The 23,338-nt window shown below is 42.1% G+C and overlaps 1 protein-coding gene across 3 annotated transcripts; it reads right to left on the bottom strand.

Annotated features, from left to right (window-relative positions):
* Positions 1-2,727: 2,727 nt before the first annotated feature.
* Positions 2,728-22,018, bottom strand: NFYB (nuclear transcription factor Y subunit beta). 3 transcript variants are annotated; one of them, XM_009908343.2, is made up of 7 exons: positions 21,898-22,018; positions 12,802-12,895; positions 12,180-12,310; positions 10,205-10,402; positions 8,145-8,226; positions 3,823-3,902; positions 2,728-3,408 (listed from the first exon to the last, which is right to left on the bottom strand). In XM_009908343.2, the coding sequence occupies exons 2-7, from the start codon at positions 12,893-12,895 to the stop codon at positions 3,376-3,378; spliced, it is 618 nt and encodes a 205-aa protein (XP_009906645.1). In that variant the 5' UTR covers positions 21,898-22,018; the 3' UTR covers positions 2,728-3,375. The 3 variants fall into 3 exon arrangements, with proteins under 3 accessions (XP_009906645.1, XP_054023913.1, XP_054023911.1); XM_054167938.1 differs by having other exon boundaries at positions 21,870-21,949; XM_054167936.1 differs by lacking the exon at positions 21,898-22,018 and adding an exon at positions 20,484-20,989.
* Positions 22,019-23,338: the final 1,320 nt, after the last annotated feature.

Genomic DNA, 23,338 nt, shown 5'->3' with positions numbered 1-23,338 from the left:
GATTTTTCTATCTATATACTTAAGGAAATTCACTTCACATTTAAGTGAAAAACTTTCTTCAGTAAAAATCAAAACTGAAAAAGAATTCTAGCCTGCACCATTTGGGAAGGCAGTGACTTGAAAACAAATTGTCTTATCACTGTAAGTGTAACTGAAGCAGCAAGTCTCTGTGACCTAAGTAGAACATTAATCATATACAAAGCTCTTAAAAATGAATAATGCTATAGCTATAAGCAAGGCTGCTGCTGCTGCCAGCTCTTACTGTGACAGCAAGATGCTGGAGAAATTAGTAACCCTTGTCTCTGCCCTTTGCTCTTTATACTGCTTTGAGGAATCTCCTTGTGTGCCTGCAGTTGCACATATGCTTCCTCTCTTACCAAAGGCAAGACAGAAATGCCCTGTATGAGCCTGCGAAGTGTTAACCAGCATCATCTTGAAAGTGCAATAGGGACCATCTACTAATCTGATGTTTCATAGTCTATTCAGCATTCAGTTCAAGGAAGATAGCTATTTAAAGTAGAGCCCCCATACTTCACACTGAGTTTTAGCTGAAGGCAGATAAGCATGGGTCAGTAGATATTTAGGATGTACTGCCTCATGCCAAGACTCCCTCTGTGTTTTGGCTATACCATCCAATTGCATATTTCACTGTTCAGTAAAAATCAGAACAGAGGAACAAACAGAATAGTAAAGATGAATACATACATCAGCAAGACTGGTAAAGGCAGAGCCTCAGCTCCCATTAAGCCTGTAAGGAAACTGAGCTGGAAAAGAACACCATCTAAATTCACTTTTCTCACAACTGCATTTTGGCTAGAGGTGAGTGGTTTTGTGCTCTTAAAGATATCACAAGCACTCTGTAAGGAACAAGTCACACAAACTAATTTTAAAAATTCATGTAGTCAAATTTACTTGTGTCATGGACACTGTGCTTGGATAAAGATCTCTGAAGACCAATCTTGTTTCAAGCAGCCTTCCTCCAAGTTTTAGCATAGGCTGCCACAAGTGTCTTCAGCTCAAGGTCAACGTGTGGCTCCATTCAAACTAAACACTGAGAGAACCAAAGGCGGCAGTTTTGTAGAAGCAGATGGAATACAGCAGGAATGCTCACTTTTGGTTTGGGTCTAAACTACTTACAAACAGAAAAGTCAGAACATGTATCAGTTGTTAAATGGGGAAAAAAAAAAAGACTCCACGGTGGTTGCACTACTACTAATATAAATTAGACAAGTGTTTCCTCATACTGCATTTGTTTTACCAGCACTACAGTACCCTGCAAACTTTATTAGGTGAATGTTTTCAGAGAGATCCAAGTGTTGTACTGTTACTTCTACACCTGCACTTTCAGAAGGTGAATGAGCAAGTTAGTTGCAGTTTTGCTCCTGGGCCTTGGGAGATGAGAGGGAGAGGAAAGAAACAGAGAAAAATAAAAACAAAACAGTATCAGCAACTTTGCTCACATGACAGTGTGTAAACCACAAAGTCAAAACACTTTTAACCTAAACTCGCAGAAGAGAAGGCAAACTAAAAACTGTATGTGACAGATGACCTCAGTCCCCTTTCTGCACATCCAACTGCCAAATCTCTCCTAGCTTCTCCTTAACTGAGATCACAGCTTTTTCCATTGCAAATCTGGGAACATCAAGAATAGGGTACGATGGCCTGAAATAAATGGAATACAAACAGAAGGGGCTCATGTAGGGATTGTGTTATGCATTTTTACATTTAATGAAAAACCATTTGTTCAGTCAGAGCTGCTGATGAATAACAGACTGCCACAAGACCCAGAACACCCATCCAGATCACCACAGAATACACTGGATTGTCTCCAGAGGATCTGCCAGCAAGATGCTGATTTGTAAGAAACACTGTTCCAATCTGCACATACATGAAATTTTTGTTTAGCAAAGAGCTGGATATTTCAGGCTACTGGGATATCTTAGTTTAAGTAATTTCCTCAATATCAAACTTATTTATTTTTCTTCTTTTTTTTTTTTTTTAAGAAAAAGACAATAAGAAGACAAAACCATCGAGAAATTATTATGGCAACAGATTCAAGGTGTGGTTTGCTTAAATTAATGACAGGTATGTGGTAAGATAATTATTATTATTTTACATTTCAGTCTACTGCAAAACAGTAAAAATATCAAAGGTCCCAAAATTTCATCTGAATAAGAGAGATTACTAAAGCCACCATCCCAATCCCAACAGGCTAAGACATTGCATGGAACAGAATCACCCACCCGCTTACGAGAAGAAACAGCAACATTACTAAGAACAGGTCACTAGACATACAGAACTACATTACCTAGGTAGAGTTTATTGCAAAACCAGGAAAGACAGCAAAACAGAAGTCTGCCTTCCATTTCAGATTTGTATCAGTTGTTCAAGTCTCACTCGCTCACGCACGCACGCACACCGAAGTCGCTAACACGCTTGAGTCCCCACAGTCTCACAGGAAACCTTAAAACATTTCAGTAAAAAGTTAAAATGAGATCTTTTACCAGAGGGCTATAAAATCCCACTCCCCCACCCTCACTACCCTTTATTTTCCAAGTTTGGGATTCTAAAAACCATACATAAAAAGGAAGAGCTATTTCAGAGGCACAACGACTACCTTAAATATATCAAAGTAAGTCTAAGGATAGAGTTAATGCAACTGAAAAAAAACCCTATTTAAAAAAATGTACCTGCATCACACACAGCCAAGTGTTTCATCAGCTGTTGATAAGCTCCAAGTCTCCGAGTGTAGCAGAGCACTGGTTGGTTTCGATTAACTTTTAATTCTGAAGTTAGGTTAAAAAAACTGCAGTTGTAGCAATTCATCTGGCCTGCTCCCTTTCAAAATTCCAATAAATATGTTGACACGTAAGGTTAGTTGAGGTTGTCATGCAAGACAAGCGTTACATAACCAAGACCAACTCAATCTTTATAATAATAAAGGCAACTTGCATTCGAAAATGAACTTTACCCCTTACAAGTTTATTCAAAGGGTAAACATGAATTAACCCAGCTGTTTACCTGAATTACAAAAGTAACATGATTCAATATGAAAATAAGAAACTGTCTACAAATCTCTGACAGTAATAAATTGCAATATACAATGCATACAGGAGTTATACAGAGCAACAAACTCTTGTACAAAACAAAAATATTTTAATACCTTTAAAATCCAATTTTTTTTTTCCTTAAAATCATCATGGAAAAAGATTTGAGTCAGAACTCACACCTCAATTAGTCAAGCTTCTGGTAGCTACATTACAGCTATTTAATATACAAAGAGATAAATCTCTTCACCAGTCATTAAAACTGCCTCTTCGTTAGAGTCGCACAGCTTTTCCGTCTTGTGTTCCCAGATACAAAGTTATCTTCAAATCATGAGAACTGAATTTGTTGCACACCAGAGATCTACAGAAAGAAAACACAAGCTTACATTCAAATGCACCTTTTCCAAGACTGCATCACCCTCTTATCATAGAATCAATAAGGTTGGAAAAGACCTCAAAGATCATCAGGTCCAACCCATTGCCCAAGACCTCATGACTACTAATCCATGGCACCAAGTGCCACGTCCAATTCCCTCTTGAACACCTCCCAGGGATGGTGACTCCATCACCTCCCTGGGCAGCCCATTCCAATGGCTAACAGCTCTCTCTGTGAAAAACTTTCTCCTCACCTCTTGAATTGTCACAATGTTGAAGTGTCATGCCAGCCACCACCAAAGGACTACATAAAATTAATTCTCATCTTTCAGAGAAAGGCATCTGAATTAGCATTTGAATTTTAGCATCAGAATGGAGAGCAGGGGATGGGGTACAGTACCTGTTGATATGATGTTGTGTAGACCATAACATTCTGCTGTTGGCCATCTGTAGTTATTAAACCTGCTGGCAACTGGTTAGCTGAAAGAAAGAGCATTTTAAGAAAGTTAGACAGGAACTGCAGGACACAGAGATCTTTCTTTGATGTGTCTGTCACTATTAAATAACCTTAATTGTGGTCCACTCCAGGACTATAGAGCCATTCCTCTCCTGACAGCTACCATCCTACACTTGGTACAGACATGTTACTGAATGTTAAACAAGTGTATTCCTGTTACTAAGAAACAAGATTAAACTTCATTTTGTGTCAGAATCTAAAAGTAAGACTGCACCTTGTTCCCCTGGATATATCTGAAGCAGAACATATGCAACTGGAGTTTGCAATCCTGACCGCTGAAGAAGCAATCTCCACCATTCAATACCCCAAGAAACCTGGAAAATTGTTTGTTTTGTTCAGATGTTAAAATCAGCATGTGAGCACATGTGTGCATGAGGAACTCAATGAAACTCCTGCATTTCTTATTAAAACAGAATCCATCAGCGACTCTGTCAGGTCTGGAAGGCAGCAGAGATGGGCAACGACCGAAATAAACTGGCACTGCCACAGCCTGACATCACACCAGCTGACTTCAGCTTGCCTTTCAGGATGTGCACAAGAGCTCCAAATTTCATAGAGCAGTAAAATTACTTCTGAGATGTAGAAAGAAAACACAGGGAGTGAAGCTCTAAAGATAAACCTTCACAAACATCTGTATGTTGAGCTCTGCGACGCCTTCAGAGCGTGCACATTACGACTGTTCCTTGGATGCAAAGCAGCAAAGCTCTGAAGTTGGAAGGCAAGTGACTGCAGCATAACGTTCCCCTCTAGGGGACAAACAAGAGGGCTTTTTTCTTTCTGAAGCATGGCTGTCACTATGTGCAAATAAATAAGACACAGGAAAAAGAAATCTGAAAACACAGTGCAATCTTAAGAAATTTCATTTGAAAGCTGATGCTTGGGGAGCCTTCAGTTGGGTTTTGGGTATTTTTTTTCTACCCTCATTGTACTAATTTTCAAATATTTGAGCTGCAAGTTACAAGATGCATTAACATCATAGTGAGAAGTGGCTCTGACAGATGCAAAATTTTACTGCCCTTTGGTGTACATGTTTAGCATGCAACACAGTTTTAATACCAAGCTTTTGGCCCAACTCTGGCATTAGAATCATAGAATTATTTTGGTTGGAAAAGACCTTTAAGATCAAGTCCAACCATATCTAACTTAGCCAAAGTCTGGTGCTAAACTACGTCCCTCAACACCACATCTCTGCCTCTCCTCCCTGGGGAGCCTATTCCAGGGTTTGAAACCCTTCTCAGTAAAGAAATTTCTTCTAATATCCAATCTAAGCCTCCCCTGGTGCAATATGAGGCCCTTTCATCTCAGGACCCTATCATTTATTACTAGGGAGAAGAGACCAGCACCCACCTGGCTCCAAGTTCTTTCAGGGGCTAAGACAAAGAACTAAGGGTTGTGCCACACTAGCACAGCTACCACTGTTACTCCTGCAGTGAGACCATCATTCTGAACAGATCTTTAGCTACGCCTCTGTGGAGAGAAATACCTGCAGCACTTGACACAATCATTTCACAGAAATTCTTTTTTGTTTTCTCCTACTACTGCAACATCTCTTTTGCATCCTGCTTAGACTTGATATTCAGTTCCAAAGTTGCTCTTTTCAAATTGCATCACATTAAGGCCTATTTCATAGAGCCCCAGGAGGCTCCCTGGCCTGAGATATGTGAACAAGTGACTAGGAGCCTATCTTCACCTTTCTGTTGTTTAACAGGGAACATACATAAACTATGACAAGGGGTAATGGCTTTAAACTGGAAGAGGGTAGATTTAGATTACAAGTGCAGGAGTTCTTCACTGTCAGGGTGGTGAAGCACTGGAACAGGTCACCCAGAGAAGCTGTAGATGTGTAGATGCCCCCTCCCTGGAAGTGTTAACAGCCAGGTTGGACAGCATTTTGAGTGACCTGATCTAGTGGAAGGTATCCCTGCCCACAGCAGATGAATTCGAACTATATGATCTTTAACGTCTCTTCCAACCCAAACTAATCTATGATGCCATCAAATCTGGGAAAGGGACAGAGGATTGACAGATGTAAGGGGATTCCTTCTTTTTGGTTTCAGTTTTCTGGTAAGCATTGTACTGAGGCTTAGAGCGTGAGCATCCAGAGCATAAGTTTTTGGTGACGATACTGAACACAGATACAATCAGAAGTTTCCAACTATATACTCTCCCTCAACATTTCACAGAATCACAGAATGTTAGGGGTTGGAAGGGACCTCAAAAGATCATCCAGTTCAACTCTCCTGCCTGAGTAGGATCACCCATGCCAGCTCACACAGGAATGCATCCAGGTGGGTTTTGAGTATCTCCAGAGAAGAAGACTCCACAATCCCCCTGGGCAGCCTGTTCCAGTGTTCTGTTACCCTCACAGTGAAAAAATTTAAACTTATGTTCCCACGGAACTTCCTATGCCTCAACTTCCACCCATTGCCCCTTCTCCTGTCATTGGGCATCACTGAGAAGAGCCTGACTCCATCCTCTTGACACTCACCCTTTACAGATTTATAAGCATTAATGAAGTCACCCCTCAGTCTCCTCTTTTCCAAACTAAATAGTTCCAGCTCCAGCCTCTCCTCGTAAGGGAGATGTTCCACTCCCTTAATTTTTGTGGCTCTGTGCTTGACTTTTTCAAGCAGTTCCTTGAGGTCCTTCCTGAACCGAGGGGCCCAGAACTGGATGCAATATTCGAGATGCAGCCTCACCAGGGCAGAGTAGAGCAGGAGGAGAATCACTCCCAACCTATTAACCACAGCCCTTCTCATACACCCCAGAATGGCATTGGCCTTCTTGGCCACAAGAGCACATTCCTGGCTCATGGTCAACCTTCCATCCTCTAGGACCCCCAGATCCTTTTCCCTTTCACTGCTCTCCAACAGGTCAGTCCCCAGTCTATACTGATACATGGGGTTGTTTGAGTTGCAGTTTACATGTTTGAAGTGTAAATCAGAATATATATACAGAATTTAGCTTTTACAACAATTTCTATATATTGATTTGACAAGGTTCTAAGATGGACAGGCTCCCAACAACTACAATCTGGAAACATCAGCAACATACACAAGGTAAGTAAGTTGGGCCTATAGTTGTTTCTTACTACTTCTGAACCAACAGAACTATTGCATCTGAGTATGGCTTAAGAGTTTACTATTTGTATTGTTTAATCTTTAATTATAAAATTAATATAGTATTTTTTTAAGTTCCCTGCAAATATTCAGGCTTACATTCTTAATTTCCAGCCAGTTTCATGATCTTATCTGCCAGGCTGGAAGAGACCTGAGAATGTGTACTGTTCTGCATAGCCAAATCAGTATACTGGGATCAAGGTGTGTTTCAGACCCTGAATAGGTAATTTCAGTCCTTAGGCTCTGAATTTTCACTAGTTCTGTAGTCTACCAGTGATTTTAAATAGAAAATTTATCAGAGACTTGAAAAACCCAATCTCAACACCAGATATGACTAGAGCTGCACTTCCTAATTCTTCTCGTATCAGCTTGAAGATTACCAGCCTGTAACATTTAAATGGTATGGGGAAGCCTACATGCAAGATTGCAACATCAACAAAACCAACATGAAGTCCCAACAATTGTCAGGCTTTAATTCACAGTAAATGGAAGAAAAACTAGAGTGAATGCACATGATGCTCCTTGCCTTGCACCTCTCAGCTGCCAGACTGTGCATTCTATTCAATCTAAGAAATACTGAAGTATTTTTGAATTATAAGATGATGATGTCCTCCTCTGGCTCATTTCTCAAAGACAAGCTCCTCAAGTCGAGTTTATTTTACTTTTTCCTCAACTGTCTTGCAAGGAGAACAAATGTGTCCTAGACATAGCCTCAGTGGCTAGATCTACTGGGGGGTTAGGGGGAAAAAAAAAGTAAAGTTTGCACATTTCATTACAATCTGTGTTTAAATGTAAAGAAAAATATTGGCACTAATATATGCATTTAAAAATCTTTCATGGTTGCCATTAGTTCTCACTAGATTGTTGTAATTTATATTACTTCACTCTGGCCATAAATCTACAGACTGGAGTTTTTCTGAGCACAGGTTATGTTCCAGACATCTCAAATGAAAATCTCCATGGAGCATAAATGTAACATGAGCAGTCCAGGATGTATTCCTCAAGTATGAATTTTGATGTCTAAAGGAAGTGCTGGGTTTGGAAAAGACATAGTAACCATATAATAAATTTAAAAGTATTACTTACTAAATGCTTCCTCTGTGAGCTCCTCACTTAGACTGTCTCCAGTTGTAACTGTTCCGCCAATTCCCTTTTCTCCTTTCATTGCCTGGAGAGAGAGAAAGAAAAAGGAAGAATTTGTGTTAAGAAGGAAGAATTTGTGCTGGCTTCAGATTGTTTCAAGACTTGCAGAAGAGTCACAGTGCAGCAGCTGGAGTCTGAAATCCAAGACCTGTAAAACTCCATGGGATTTAAGAAAATGCAGAGGACAAGAATATATGAAGGCTGTTTTTCATCTTAGCCACACTCCTCAGAAACAAGACTGCTAAGTAGGATTGCGTAGTTCTAAGAAAGGCTTTCATGTTCTGCAGAAAGATCTGCAGTAATCCAAGAGGAGCATTTAAAAGCATTTACAAGAAATCACAGAATCTCAGAACTACTGAGAATGTGCAACATTTCCTACCAACCACACACCAGTGCCACCATAATAAAGCTAAGAGCTGACATTTGAAACCAAGATACTGGATTTCTTTTCCTACATCAAGGACTACAGCCAGAAAGGATATCAGCACAGAAAGCCAAGGCTCCCAGTCATCTGCATGCAGTTTTATAAGTATGAAGTTTGATGCTCTATGCTATCACTAAGCAAATACTAAGCTACAAACCAGAAATATTTCATTATACATGATGCTATTCTGAAAACTAGCTGGAATGGAGGTTTAAAATTAATGAACAAAACCATCCAATCCATCCAGTTAAAACCCTACCCCACAGCATATATCTGCAGAAAGGCTCACTTCAGAATGAAAGTAGCACAGAACCACTTCAGGCTTCTCCAGAAATACTGAAACTAGTTAAGAACTACTTGCATATTTTATTAAAGCACATATAGCACTCTGACAGCATGTGCAACTGCTACACAGAACTGGAAAAAGACAGCACATAGCAGTACTTCAACTTTTAGATTACACCTCCTGTTAGTCATCACAGCAAGTGGGCCTTCTGGGAAGGAGAAGCTTCAAGTGCTATCGAATTACGTATCATTAGCTTCTCTGACCCCATTAATTAAAAACTTCAGCTTACAGAACACAAAGAATGTCTGAAGAGTATCTACAGCACTGCCAATTTAGATACACCTGCTTCACTCATGCCAGTAAAGCCAAGTAGCCATACCAACAGACATAGCCTTTTTTGGTTTTTTTTTTAGTATTTTTTTTCTTATTCTTCCTTCCCCCTCCCGGGATGATTCCCATCTTGAACAACTTTTTCATTCAGGAATATGAGGAAGAAATGTCACTGGATAAAAACACTTTTGATTGGTTTGGTTAAATCTGGTATTCTGAGGTAAATGAACACCAAAACAAAGAAGCAAGCAAGTGTAATTCTCTTTGGTCTCCAGACAGGAGGTGGGAGGGAGGAACAGTACAAGAAACCCCAAAACAACACCACCAACACAACCCAGCCCAAACAGACAGAAACAACTCCTCCTTCAAAATGTTTAAATTGCTGAAAGTAATTTTGTGCTAGAGAAGGGATAACTTAAACTGCTTGGATCACATACCTAGCATGTACTATGTCTCAAAAGCAAAATGAGGGATAGGCAAAAAAACAAAGGCCAATTAAAAAACACCATTGAGGCAGATAAGCTTCCATGTGAATCCTTATTCCAACATGAGAAAATTATCTTTCTCTTTTGCAGATCTGAAGCCCAGACAAGTAACAGGCATTAGCCTAGTTCCTCAGAGGATGCAGTCTAGCAGAGTTTTATTGATTGAACGCAAAGATCGAATGAAGTATTCTTAATAGGCACCCTTAAAGAGCACAGTGATTTACTACCAGCAATATATAAGAGAATTTATTCAGTTGAAAGCTTTAACTACTTCAAATCAGTGAGTCAAATCAAAATGCTTGCTTACTCCTTTTTCTCTTGATATCCTCTGGTATGCTTTTAAACATTAGATTAGTCCCTGACAATAGCTGTGAGATACTGTGCAAGCTATCCATTACACAACTAAAATGACAGGGGGCTAAGAATAAACTCAACCAGGTTAAGTAAATCAGAAAATACTTTGGTAAACTATACCAACCTCTCTGAATTTTTGGAGGTATAACTTCAAAGGTTCAACATAGCTATCGAACCCCAAGGTTGACATGGCAAAGAGAATATCCTCTCCATTGATGGTCTTTCTTTTCTCTTGGTGACACCTCTCACTTGCTTCTGACGTTATAAAGCTGATGAATTCACTTACACACTCTTGCACGCATTCCTTTGCATCCTTAGCAATCTAGTAAGGAAAAGGTATCATAAAATGATTAATCAAGATGCAAGAAGATTTTCAAAACAATGCCAAAGAATACATTAGACAATATGGAAACATCCCCAAACCTGATGATAAATACCCATTTAAGCAACACCTGTATGTGAGGGAACCACTGGATGTCATCACTGCTCTGTGTAAGCACAGCTGCAACGCAGCTTCAGCTTGTTTTACTATTTCACCCAGCACAGCCAACTGCCAGCATCTCCTCAAGTCATAACTGTGTTCTGTACGAGCTTTTACATACAGATGCATCTCAGTATTGCTTACTTTGCTTAACCATGCCTTCTCTTTTAACTTGTCCATTACAATGTCATAGCCTACTTGCATCTTCCTTTTAACAGACTCAGCAGTTCCAGCTCCACTGCAGTAAATTCCCACAAATTCAGCAGTGACAAGTATTTTTATCCTGACCAGATTCAAGGACACAATATGTGCCTAGCAGCAAGCCTCTCTAATGCTTTATTATTGTGGTATGCATTTTCCCAAATGAGAATTCAAATGAAGAAACGTATGCCCCTGGTAAGAATGGAGTAAGTCAATTTGATTATGGTTTTCAGCTGGACAAAAGTAATTTTACCTGACTTAAAATAAATAAGAGCAAGCATTACTAATGCTTATTTAGGAAGCTGACAGGAGCCAACTGAAGGATTATAATAACTAAGATTCTTATTTTTCACATGAGAAGAACCTGTTTGTATTTAAAAAAGAAAAAAAGCAGTAGCCATATGTAGAATCTTCCCTACTTTCTCTGATATTTTCAGACACACAGGGTGAGATTTTCAGAAGTTCTCATCAGTCAAGAACTTCCCTTGTACTTTTCCACAAAAACCTTTTTTCCAAGATAGTTCGACATCCCATATGCTAAACTCTTGAGAAAAATCTCATCTTGATCACTAAAAATTTATGACAATATGGACTAGTGAGGAGATTTTTCACAGCAAAGATATAAATGTAACACCCAGATCTCCAGAAAGCCCTGAACGCTATGAAAGTACAAGCAGATGCAAGTAAATTATGTTTTGCTTCTATTTAGAGCGAGCTCAAAAAAAGAGTAAAAAGAGAGAAAGAAATCAGCTTTAGCTACAGGAAATGTTACTGGGGCAGGAACTCTATTGGAATACAATAGAGAAACAGCAAGTAATGGAAGACTAACCATTCTCTTTCCTTCAAGATGAGGAATGAATTTTTATTTCATACAAAATGGTTCCTTTATTCAAAATTTTATGCACCTCAATAAAAGCAGATTAAATTTCTTAAGAGACAACTGCATTGAAAAAATATTCTTACTGATATGGGATTGTCACCAAATCTGGCCTGTTATGACAATTTCAGAGGACCTCTTAGAAAAAAGAAAGCTCTTGAAAGCCCTATGAAGAGCACTGTTTTGGATATTCTAGTTACAGCAGTTACTGAAAGTTTTAAGAAACCCAAGGAAAATGGACTTGGCTTTTCTCCAGTAAACCCAGATCATTTGTAAAAATATATTGTTAGAATAGAATAAACAAGGTTGGAAGAGACCTTTGAGATCATAGAGTCCAACCTATTATCCAACACTATCTAATAATCAACTAAACCATGGCACCAAGCACCCCAGCAAGTCTCTTCGTAAACACGTCCAGTGATGGTGACTTCACCACCTCCCTGGGCAGCCCATTCCAATGGCCAATCACTCTTTCCAAGTTCACTCAGAGGAAGGAAGAGAACTCATTTCTGTATTTTCTTTAACAGACAAGCATATTACCTTTCCTGTTTGGGGTATGGCATTTTTCATTATCCTTGCCACATTTGCAATTGGAAGATATATATCTTGTTCTCTAAAACTCTCTTTTGAGCCGTTTGTATCTTCGTGATCATTCATGCTATCCTCTGTGTCTAAGGAAATAAAGAAAAGTTAATAGAAATTGTATTTGACAGGCAGCAGGCAATAATTAAGCCAGTTTAAAATCTTACACTGAAGGATGAAGACCTTTGAAAGCACAGTGTATTAGCACTGAAGAAATCACTAATAAAATAAAAGGCACCACCAGGGTACTTGACGGTTGTTCAGCATCATCCTTACCACACTGAGCAGAAATGTACGTAGCTGCTGAACATCAAGCATTCCTAATGTCACACAGCAAAATACAAATTGTCTCCTTGAACTTTTTTTTTTGTCATGACTTCAAAGGATTCAGTGTTAGCACTGTAAAATCCAACCCCCACCTTCAGACTGCAGAAAATACACTTCATATAGTGAGGCAGTACGAATACAAACAATTGTAAATTTTTAGCTTGTGATAACAGAGAAATATACAAGAACTGGAAGGAAATATATATACACACACAAAAATTAATAAAATAAAATAGTAGTGTTTACTTCTTACCATCATGAGGCTGTATCACATAGTGACTGCCACCAATGTAATCCCCAGCAATTCCTAACTGAGAAGCATCTGTCGTGGAGCTATCACCATCCATCTACAACCAGAAGAAGGAAATCTTTCAGGCATGTTTATTACATCATTAAGTGCAGCTATTGCTGAAAAGCAGCACTTTGATCACTTTAGAACTATGAGACCAATTTATACACAGCATATTTTGTCATTTGAGAACAGCATCCCCTCTCTCGTTACTGAGCTTTATTGACAGTGGAAACAGTAAAACTGCTTTGTGAAGCTTCCCCAAAAATTCAGCCAGAGGCAGAGGCCATGCACTGAAACATCTGGTTTATGCAGCACAGATATAGCAACCTTGTATTGTTCCCATGAGAGTCTGACCAGAACTGGTCAAGGCATCTGTTTTTCTAACAACCCTCAAAATCTACATTAGCCCACTGCTCACTGAATGCTTTACCTACAATTACTACACAGAGTGTAATCCTTCACTCACCAGTACCCTCCACACAAACAGCTCTTGTCAAACCCACTGACAAACTTCTAGCCAGACCTTAGGGCCAGCTTGGCATCCTCATTTTCCTTGAGGCACCAGTCATTTCTAGGTGCCTTCTGAGTCATGTTTTCCTTTGTTTTACCTGGTCTTGCCCTGACTCACTCTCCCCGGGCATACTTCAGTGCTGCTCTCACAATGTTCTGACACGGTGGCCAACAAGAAGGCTTCTTGAGGTGACAGTTTAAAAGGTAATTTGAATGCTAGAAGAATGGAAGAAGCCAAAAGACCCAGCACTTCCCTCCCCAGCTAGAGCCCGTTGTCCTGGGAGGCACCAATCACATGTCAGCTAGAGAAGTCTGGGAGAAGACTGCCTCAACCCCTTCCAAATGGGTCAAAACTCCTGAGATCAGCAGCAGCTATTTGCTGGCAAGTCTCACTGTTTTCTAGATTACTTTGTGAATAACTGAAGAGGTCTCATGGTGCTGCTCCAAACTAAGGCTGTCTTGTGGTCCAGAAGCTTCTCAGCAGCCTGCTGTCTCACCACTTGGGAGACATTGCATGTATTCATCTAATGCATTCCTCATTCTTTGCAGGTGAAAGAGGTGAAGATGCCTCCTTCCTTGTAAGGTGGTATTTTTGTAGTCAAGTGTTTTAATAAAGCTTCTTTTGGGGAGAAGAAACAATGTAGAACTTAGGGGGCGGGAAATGCTCCCAGCACACGCAAATTCTTTCAACACTGGCACACAAATAACATTTTTTAATATGCTTAGATGCACAGCACCAGATTCACCTCTGCCCTGACTTTTCTTGGTTATATTTAACATCAAACAACATGTTTTAGTATTTGCTTATCTACCTGCTTGCTAGAAAATCATCTCTTCCATTCCCATTCTCCACTTCACACAATTTCCTCTCTGGACCAGCAATTACCATCCTTCCATCTTCCCACTCCAGCCATTTCTGATGGGGGCGGCCAGCCTTACTGACAAGCTACACACAGAGACCCCTGGGAGGCAGAACCCAGCTCCATTCACCCTCTGATGCGCACCAGCTGTGCAAGTATCCTGGTGTCTTTGGAAAACAACCTCAGCCCTAAAAGGGCTGTGTGGTCATTACCAATGACACCATGCAGCTCACTTCTTTACAGTACCTGAAGAGGGAGAGAGAAGCAGTCTTGTACTATTTTTATACTTACCCAGAAGTATGAGCAATTTAACCTCTCTCCTATCTGCACTTTGCCTGTGGTCACAGGGCTAGGCTTTGCTTTCAAACCTTTAGGCAACGCGCAGTGCTACGCTTAGCCACAGATGCACATGTAACCCAAGTGCTGCTCACATTCAGACAATACTACAACAGGTAGACACAGCTTTAGGAGCTGCTTGAAAGAAAAAATAAATAATTCTTCCACTTCATCATACAGAGTATTACACACATTTATTTCTTCAAAGCACTTCTGGTCCCTTTTGATGGGCTTTTGTAAAATAGTTTCACTTCTTACACAAAAGAAGAGAATCAGTTTAGGCATTAGCTTTCCGTGTGTCAAGTTTCATGCAAATTTGCTTTCTCTGCATTTTGGTTTATATTTTTTTCCTTTTTCAATTTTCCAAAGGGTCTGCAGTTTGCTTACTGAGCTCCCTGTTATGACAATGCAAGGATATCACAATCCTGCTCATCAAGATCATCAAAACTGACATCATCCGTGATAGAGTTGTTTCTCTTCTCCTGCAACTTGAAGCAATGAGCACACTGTCATCTGGTATATCACAAAAGCTACCTCCAAAATTATGTCCAGTAGTCTTTTTCTCAGTTTTGGCTCACTGATCCCTACTAGAATTGAAGTCAGAATTAGGGTCTCCATACACTTTAAGCACTAAGTTCATTCAGCCTCAGTATGATTTAAAATGCCTTAATGGTTTTTCTCCTTTTTCAGTCTTCTCTGAGCCACCTGATCTAGTGGGGGATGTCCCTGCTCACTGCAGGAGGGTTTAGACTAAATGTCCTTTGGAGGTCTCTTCTACCCCAAGTCATTCTGATCATGTATCTTCTAAAACATTACCTTTGTCCAGGATTGCAATATTCTTCAAATTTCTGCAGGTATGTGATAATTCAATGCTTTATGCTCATTCATCCCACAGGCTACCCCATCAGAACCTTTATTGCCAAGATTCAGCGCTGTCATTAAGAAACCCATTTCATTAGCCTAGCTCACCTTCAGAAGTTGGTTCCCGCTAAAATCTCTTTTAAACCTTTGCTGAACCTGCAGATAGTTTTGGCTACATTATACTAAAGCAGCCTTGAGGTATTAACCTTTGCTTTTATTCTTCCCTGTGTGCACATTTCCGTATCTACACACAGTACCTATTCTTTCACAATTAGTGCAAATTTAATTGGAAGCTTATCAACATTATGAAACCAAAATAGTGAATAGCAAAATTGACAGGAAAAGGTCTGCAAAAGAAAAAGGCAGATCTGTCTCAGATAAAGCAAGCAGGCACTGACAGCTTAACATCAACTGGAATTACTTCTATGAGTATTACTTTAAGAAAGAGATTCAGCTGCCAGGACAACCTTGGGTCAGGGCATTACAGACAGTGTAACACCCTTCTGCATAACGCTTAGCATAACCAGGTCCTAATCCGGGATCACAGGGTAATTCAGGATGGAAGGGGCTTTGGGGTGTCTCTAGTCCAACCCTTCCTCAGAGTCCACTCTGAGCAGGTTGCTCAAGGCTTTATCCAGCCACATCTTGAAGACCAACACAGACAGAGCCTACCCAGCTGCTTTGTAAGTCTCTTCCACAGTTTGGGTGGCCTCACAGTGAGAAAAGGAGCAGCATCGCTACATACTGCTTCAATCCAAGAAAATTGGATAGAACAATTTGCCAGGTTTGTAATTTCATTCAATGCCAGATCTAGATTTCTGAATATAGCAATGCTGATTAATAAGCCACCTAGTCACCCTACTAGTATTTCTTTGAGCCCAACAGATAACACAAACATGACTCTGCTGAAAAATGTGGCCACTGCCATCCTAGTCACCTCATAGTGAACGCAATCGCACACTAATACTTGAGTTTTAATTTCAGGTGTTTAAGGCTCAAGTCAGTCAACACATACCCGACGGCCAGCTCAGGACAACAAAACACTCAGAAAATCAAAATACACCGTTGCTAACTAATCCCATCCTTTAAACACACAAACAAAACCCAAACCCACAAAACCAACTGCTTTCAGTGTCCCTCAAGTTAGTCTAAAAAGGCAGCAATCCCATGTAGCACAGAAACACCCTGTTTACAGCAATTGTGGTCACTGGGTGACCAAAAGGACAACAGTTGTTACAGTGGCACATTTAGTGTTCACGTGCTACTTCTTTCTATGGAATAAGATGCTAAGTTTCCTGAACAGACAGAATCTTGACAGATCTACCCCTAAAAGGTTTAGATGAGCAAGAACCCCTCCTTCAATTTTAGCCTCTGTTGCTGTTACAACTTCCTTCAAACCACAGCACCTATTTGCAGATTACACATCCCATTTGCACGGCAGTTTCAGCATGCAGACATTGCAATGTCTTAATACAAGACATGCTCTTCCACACCTGCGCAGCTACTGAATTGTACAAGAGAGGACAGCTTCCAACACTCTAGTTGGTCTTCTTGCAGCATGCACTGCACACCTCTGCAAGTACTGTGTGTTGCCTTAAGTGCTAGGGAAATACTGACGCTCCACCATGCATGAACATATTGACTGAATCAAGATTGACAGCTAAGTGTATCACAAGTGACAACATGTCAGTCCCTAAGTGACCATAACATCCGATTTTTATGAACAGTGAGAGATAGTATAGGACACACAATCCAAGTATTTGGTGATATGTAAGAAAACATACAAATAAAGAGTAGCAGCACAAAGTTTCCTAGCAATGTTTTTGTTGGTTTGGTTTTGGGGTTTTTAGTTTGTTTGTTGCTTGGTTTGGTTTTGGTTTTGTTTGTTAGGGGGGAATTTTTTGGTATGGTTTGATTTTTGAGGAGTATTTTTGTGGCTGTTCTTAGTTGCTTTTTTGTTTTTAATCTCTAATGAAAAATGTTATTATTAGGGATGTAAAATTAATGGATCAAATAAAATAAACCTGAGAAACATTTCAGATCAAGAACCTCAAAGAAAATTCTGTGATAAGATGCAAGTGAATGCACATACAGGGTTTACACTGACATCTGGTAGAAAATCTTTTGGAGGACGCTTAAAAAAAGCCCTGTCAGCTGCCCACAACTCAAACTGTTTCTAGAATATAGCTACACTGAATCAATAAAACCTCAGTATCTCAAAGTAAATTTTGCATCCTGTTTAAGAAGAGAGCAGTACCAGCGGCTCAACTAAACAGCTAAAGAATGCAAGCCCAGACCTACTAGCACTGAGGACAAGATGGATCTAAAACTTAGATCAGTATAAAAGGCAAAAATGGGATCAAAGACACAGGATTTTGTCTTCCTAATGGGAAAGTTATCTGGCAATGATTTGCAAAGCTAGTCTCTTAAAGGGAAACCAAAGGCCTCTTATGATTTAAATACTTCACGTGGTATTTATCCATCACGTCTCCCCAAAGCTGGTAGCCTACAAAATGGACAGCAGAACATGATATGCCGTGAACCAAAGCACTCGGTACGTTTTCCTTGCAGGTGTCCCTGCCACAGAAGCAAGACAGAAACGGTAACTACAGCTCTAGGTAGCACCCACATCAGTCATTGTAGATTTATTTTTGCCACCACATCTTATTACAAGATATGTAAAGCGGTACACAACAGCAGAGGCAATAAAGTTTTATTCGTGCCTTCTGCACCTTGACTTATTGCTCCTATGTAGAAACAATTTTTTTTTTTTAAATTGAAAATACAGTTTAAATTTCCTTTTATTTTCTGATGACTTCTGGAGAATCTGATTTCCCACTGAATTCTCACCTGGCAGCAAAGCAATGTCTCCTGTAGCAAGAAACACCAACTGGTAAATGCATTCACAGGACATCATTCTAGCACATCCACAAAAATGCAAAGTTAAAATCTCTCAGCACATGCCTAGAACAGATGCTGCACTGCACCTCTCCATCTTGGGCTCTTCTAAATCTCTCACATTCAGTGTTTTCCCCTACAGCAGAATAACATTCAGTGAAGCAGACTGATGCTGAGAGGACCTGACAGTGTCACTAAGGCTTGTTATCATCTAGGTCATACCAGGCTCCTTCCCCTGGACCAGGAGGGGGAAATCTTTCCCTCATGAAACCAACCAGGCTTTTTCACCTTGCCATTTTCCCTTTTCACAAACCACAGTATTATCAGCTTTATGGGTCATCTTACAACTCCTGATGTCACCAGTCACAAGTCCCACCTGCATGGATCCAGCTCTGCTCAAGTACGTGGTAGTTCCTCACTAGGCTGGCTAAGCACTCACAAGCATGGTTAGCTGCATATATGAGTGGACTATGTATTTTTACATGAAGGGCGACTGTGCCGGTGACACGTAGCAAGCAGGGTAAACAATTCTCATGCCTTCTCTTTTTTTAGGAGTAAAACTGAAAATTGGAGGGAACACTACCACCACACACCAAAAAACCCACAATCCAACCAAACAACAAAAGAACCACTACAGCAATGGAGGCAGTTCAAGATGGCAATAGCGTTGAACAGACTGCACCACATCCTCCCTCCTGCAGCACTGACTGAAAGCTTTTCTAGCATTTTGTTGGCAAAAAATAAATTTATCTCTTTATTAAACCAGCAAGCCACAGAGTCTGCCTTTTCCTTTTCTAAGGGTGATACCATGCATAGGTTATGTTTTTCCCTTACTGCAGCAGTACATGAGGTGTACCAAGAAACTTACTCCTCTCAAGCTATAGGGTAAGAGTTCTATAAAGTTAGTCCAGAGCAGGCCAGTAGTTTCATCAAAATTATCAAATTTGCTGACTCTTCCTTTTATCATACTGATGTTATTTACATAGTCTGTTTAGTATGCAGTGTCATGTTTTGTACCTTTCACAAGTATCCTGCCACTAAAACATCGATTCCCAAATATTATCTAAAGTAGTATTGCAAAACTCAGCACTGAAAAGTGAAGTTTCTCAGCAAAATTTGATAGGTGAAAGCACTAAAGAGCCTTGCAGTCCTTTAAATGTTGGCAAATGACTGAAAAATTTCATAGCATTTAACATTCCCTCTCTTCACAGTATCTTGAACAATCTTTTTCAGTTTCTGTATACTGCCTCCCTTCATGTCATTAATGGCACAACAGTTTATCTATCAAACTCTGAACTGCTGCCATTGTCAAATATTGAAGTTTAAAGAGCAATATCCAATATTCTTTACTTCTTTCGAATATAACTTCTTAGCTATAAATGCCAGCAGCCAAGACCACATATAATTACCCACTCAATGCAGAGCACAACTCACTCAGGCAGATCTCATAATGACTTAGATTAAACCACTGTCTCCCAGAGAATTAGATCCCCCTTTTAATGTTATACCTCTCATGCCATAGGCCACAGGAGCAACATAATCACCAAGCTTGTTTAGAAACTTTACGCTAATGATTATGCCATTTCTCCATCCCTGAAAGCCAGTTAAAGCCAGACCAAAAAATGCAGCTCCTTCCATTTAGCTCTTCACTGTTACTTCACCTGAGCTTCCAGAAAGCTGTATTAAATTTTCCTTAAATTCAAAATAACTTCCATCTATCAGCAAGACAGGCAAAGGTTACTACATTTAAGAGTGCCCATTCAAGGGCTGAAATCCAGATTTCCACATACTTCACTACCTAGAAATGTTTACCAATTATTTTGCTCTCCCAAATGCATTTCAAATGCACAAGGTAGCTTTCACATGACAGTTCTATACAGAAAAGTCTTTTTGGTTAACCTCTGAAGAAACTGATAAGCCAGAAGTTGATTGACTTTTTGTTTCTGCAGTATTGCAGCAGGACTGAGGAAGGTTTCTTTAACCAGTTTATCTTAATACTTTCAAAAACAATTTTTTATTATTTTCTAATATGACTGTGAATAATCTACAAAAAACACACTTCAGGATCACCAACTACATAATTTCTGGACATAGTAGTAACTGGCACATACAGGTATGCCCAGGAACACTTGATGAACGCACAAGTTAGGTAGACATTGCAAACGTTAGGAGTCTCACCTCTATCTGCCATGTGTGCTACAGGTCAAGATAGTGTCGATACTCCTCGGCTGTGCCATACGATCAATTTCACTTCCTGATTTCATGCCCTTCAATGATGCAACATCAGACCGCACATGGGGGGAAACCTTCTTACTTACACAAATACACTCCAAGTCTTCCTAACACCTAGCTCACATCTATTCGATAAGCACCTAATCTACTGTGATCCCTTCTTTTCAAGATCGAAGAAGACACAGTATTCCGTTATTTACCAACTTTATTGTTAGATCACCATGGCTGTCATTTCCGTGCTGAAGGCAGCAGCCCCCCGGGCCTGTGGGGACAAGAGGCCGCACACCTATACCGGCCCACTGCTGGGAGATTTTTGCCGGAGCCCTCCTGCAGACCACTGCCCGCTGTTCCCGCCCCGAACCGCCGTGCCCTGGTCGGACTGCCCGCACCGTCACCCCGGTACCCCCACCACAACGCAGTGACTCGCCTCTGCTCTCCTTTTCCCTTCAAAACACCGCTTTCAAGTAAATTTCGCTATCGACAGGGGCGGCAGAAGACAGCTCTGGCTACCGTTGCCCGGCTCCCGGCCCGGCGAGGGGCCGTGGGCGTGGTGGTACACCGCCAACAGCGCGGCGGGGCCGCGACCCCTCTCTCCCGTGGCGAGGGGAGGGGGCTCCGAGGGCTGCAGCGCTGGACGGTCAAAAACAAAAGAACGGAGCCCACTCAGGCCGCGCACGGCGAGGCGCGGTTGCCACAAAGCCGCCTCCCCCGCCCGCCATGCCGCCACCGAGAAGAGGGGCCTTAGGGCACACCGAGCGGGGCCGGCGGCCCAGGGTGGGGGGAAACTTATATTGAGGGGTCGTGGCGGCCGCCAGGCCGGCCTGGAGAGAGGCTGTGGGGCCGGCGGGTGCCCCGCCGCGACCCCAGTGGGCGATGAGGTGCCGCGCTCCCCGCCTGCCCGCGCACCAACGGCCGCGGCCCGGCTCGCGGCGGACACAGCCGCCGAGCAACCGCGCTCCCGTCTCCGCCTCCTATCCACCCCCCCACCTAGGCCACAAAATGGAGCCGGAGCGGCGGAGGACACCTCCTAGCTCCGGGCCCCACGGCGAAAGGGGGGAACCGGCAGAGGAAGCAGCCCCACCACCCCTGCTAGGAACCCCCGAGCCACCGCCTCCCCGCCCGCGCGGCCGCCGCCTCCCCGCCTTCCCACTCCGCTCCCCTGGCCGCGCTACCCCCGCGCCTCTGGTCGCACAAAGAGGCGAGCGGCCGGTGGCGGGGCCCGGGGGCTGTGGCCCCCCACTTCCTGGTCCCCGCGGCGGCGGCGCGGCGGCAGCGCCGAGGCCCGGGGAGGGAGACGGACATTTCATTCGAGCCTGCAGTGGAACCGGTTACCAATCATTGGCCGGAGCCAGGCACAAACCTCCAGTGCGGCCCTGGTTGGCTCCCTCCGCAAATCGGCTGTTTGGTTGGACAGAAAATGGCTGCGAAGGAACCAGTCCCAGCGCGGAGCCCCGCTTCCCGCAGCTCGGCTGCCCTCCCTCCGCGCCGCCTCCCCGCCACGCGCTCCGGCTCTTCCCCTCAGCGCGCTCCCGCCCGCCGGAACCGCGGCACGGCCCTGCCCGTCTGCTTTATGCGAATAGAGGCACCGGCCTTGGGGGCAGTTGGGGCCACCTACCCCGTGCCGAGGGGCGAAGGGTGCCTTGCGGCGGGGTTGAAGTGAGCCGGCCTGTTGTGGTGCTGCTGGAGGGCCCTTTACCTGTCCCCGGCAAAAGAGCTCTCTGCCGCCAGATACAGGGCTGGTGGTGGTGGTTGTGTAGTGGGGTCTCTGACCCAGGTGCACTTCTTGCCCAGGGGTATGGTAAAGGAGACCCTAGGAGATAGCGAATGGGGCAGAGTGGCCTTGTCGGCTGTGTCCCGCTGGCTCCAAGCACTTCACAGGCAGGGGCCTGCTGTCAGTAGGGCTGGCTCCATTTTTTTATAGAGGATTGAGAAGATCCTCAGCGCTATTTAAAGCTGCCCACCAGCATGTGGCTTCATCGGTTGAGAGGAAAACAAGTTACATCCCTTGTAAGTTCCTACGTCTCACATAAACTGAGAAGAGCCTGAGAAGAGGAGGTTGATGGAAGGTGGAGGATGGCCCATGGCACCTAGGTCCCAACTAACTGTTTAGGGGAACAAAATCTTGGTTTAGAATATTGGTAGTTCTGTGTTGCCCCTTTCCTCTACAGAAAGAAAATCTCACTGAGACCAGAAAAGATTGTTCCCCTCTCCCAGTGATATGGGGCCTGATGAGCACATTCTCCTTAAGCATTTAGGCTTTGTTCTGAAGAAATACGAGCTGCTGAGTGAAGATAACAGTTGGATTGACTACACTGAGATTTATAAACCTCTCCTATGAAGCATTTATATGAAACACTTCATAATCCCCCAAATCTGCCATTCACTAGAAGAGGTTTTTTTCGTGTAGATGAAGGCAGCCAAAGACATTCCACACACCTGACATCAATACATGTGTGTGCAGTCTCCACAATGGATGTAACAAGACTAATTTTGTGCAGCTTTTAATAGCCTGTAGTCATTCTTCATTACGTGAGGATATTAAGAATTTCACCTAAACAGGTATGAGACTCACATTTCACAATGGCCTCTACTAGCATTCTTCTGGTTAAGACCTGATAAACACAGTAAATTCCTCTCCTAGGTTTATTCTGACATTTGGATTTAAACAAAGCAAAGCTTAATAAACATTAACACATTTCCACTTGTTTCCCCATAGCAACATCAGTTTAATCTGTATAGATATATATATGTGTGTGTACCATAAAGATTTATATAAATATATCATAAGGATTCAGATTCAC

This window comes from Dryobates pubescens, chromosome 15, assembly GCF_014839835.1.
Source record: "Dryobates pubescens isolate bDryPub1 chromosome 15, bDryPub1.pri, whole genome shotgun sequence".
Lineage (NCBI taxonomy): Eukaryota > Metazoa > Chordata > Aves > Piciformes > Picidae > Dryobates > Dryobates pubescens.
This window is presented reverse-complemented; position numbering and strand designations above follow the sequence as displayed.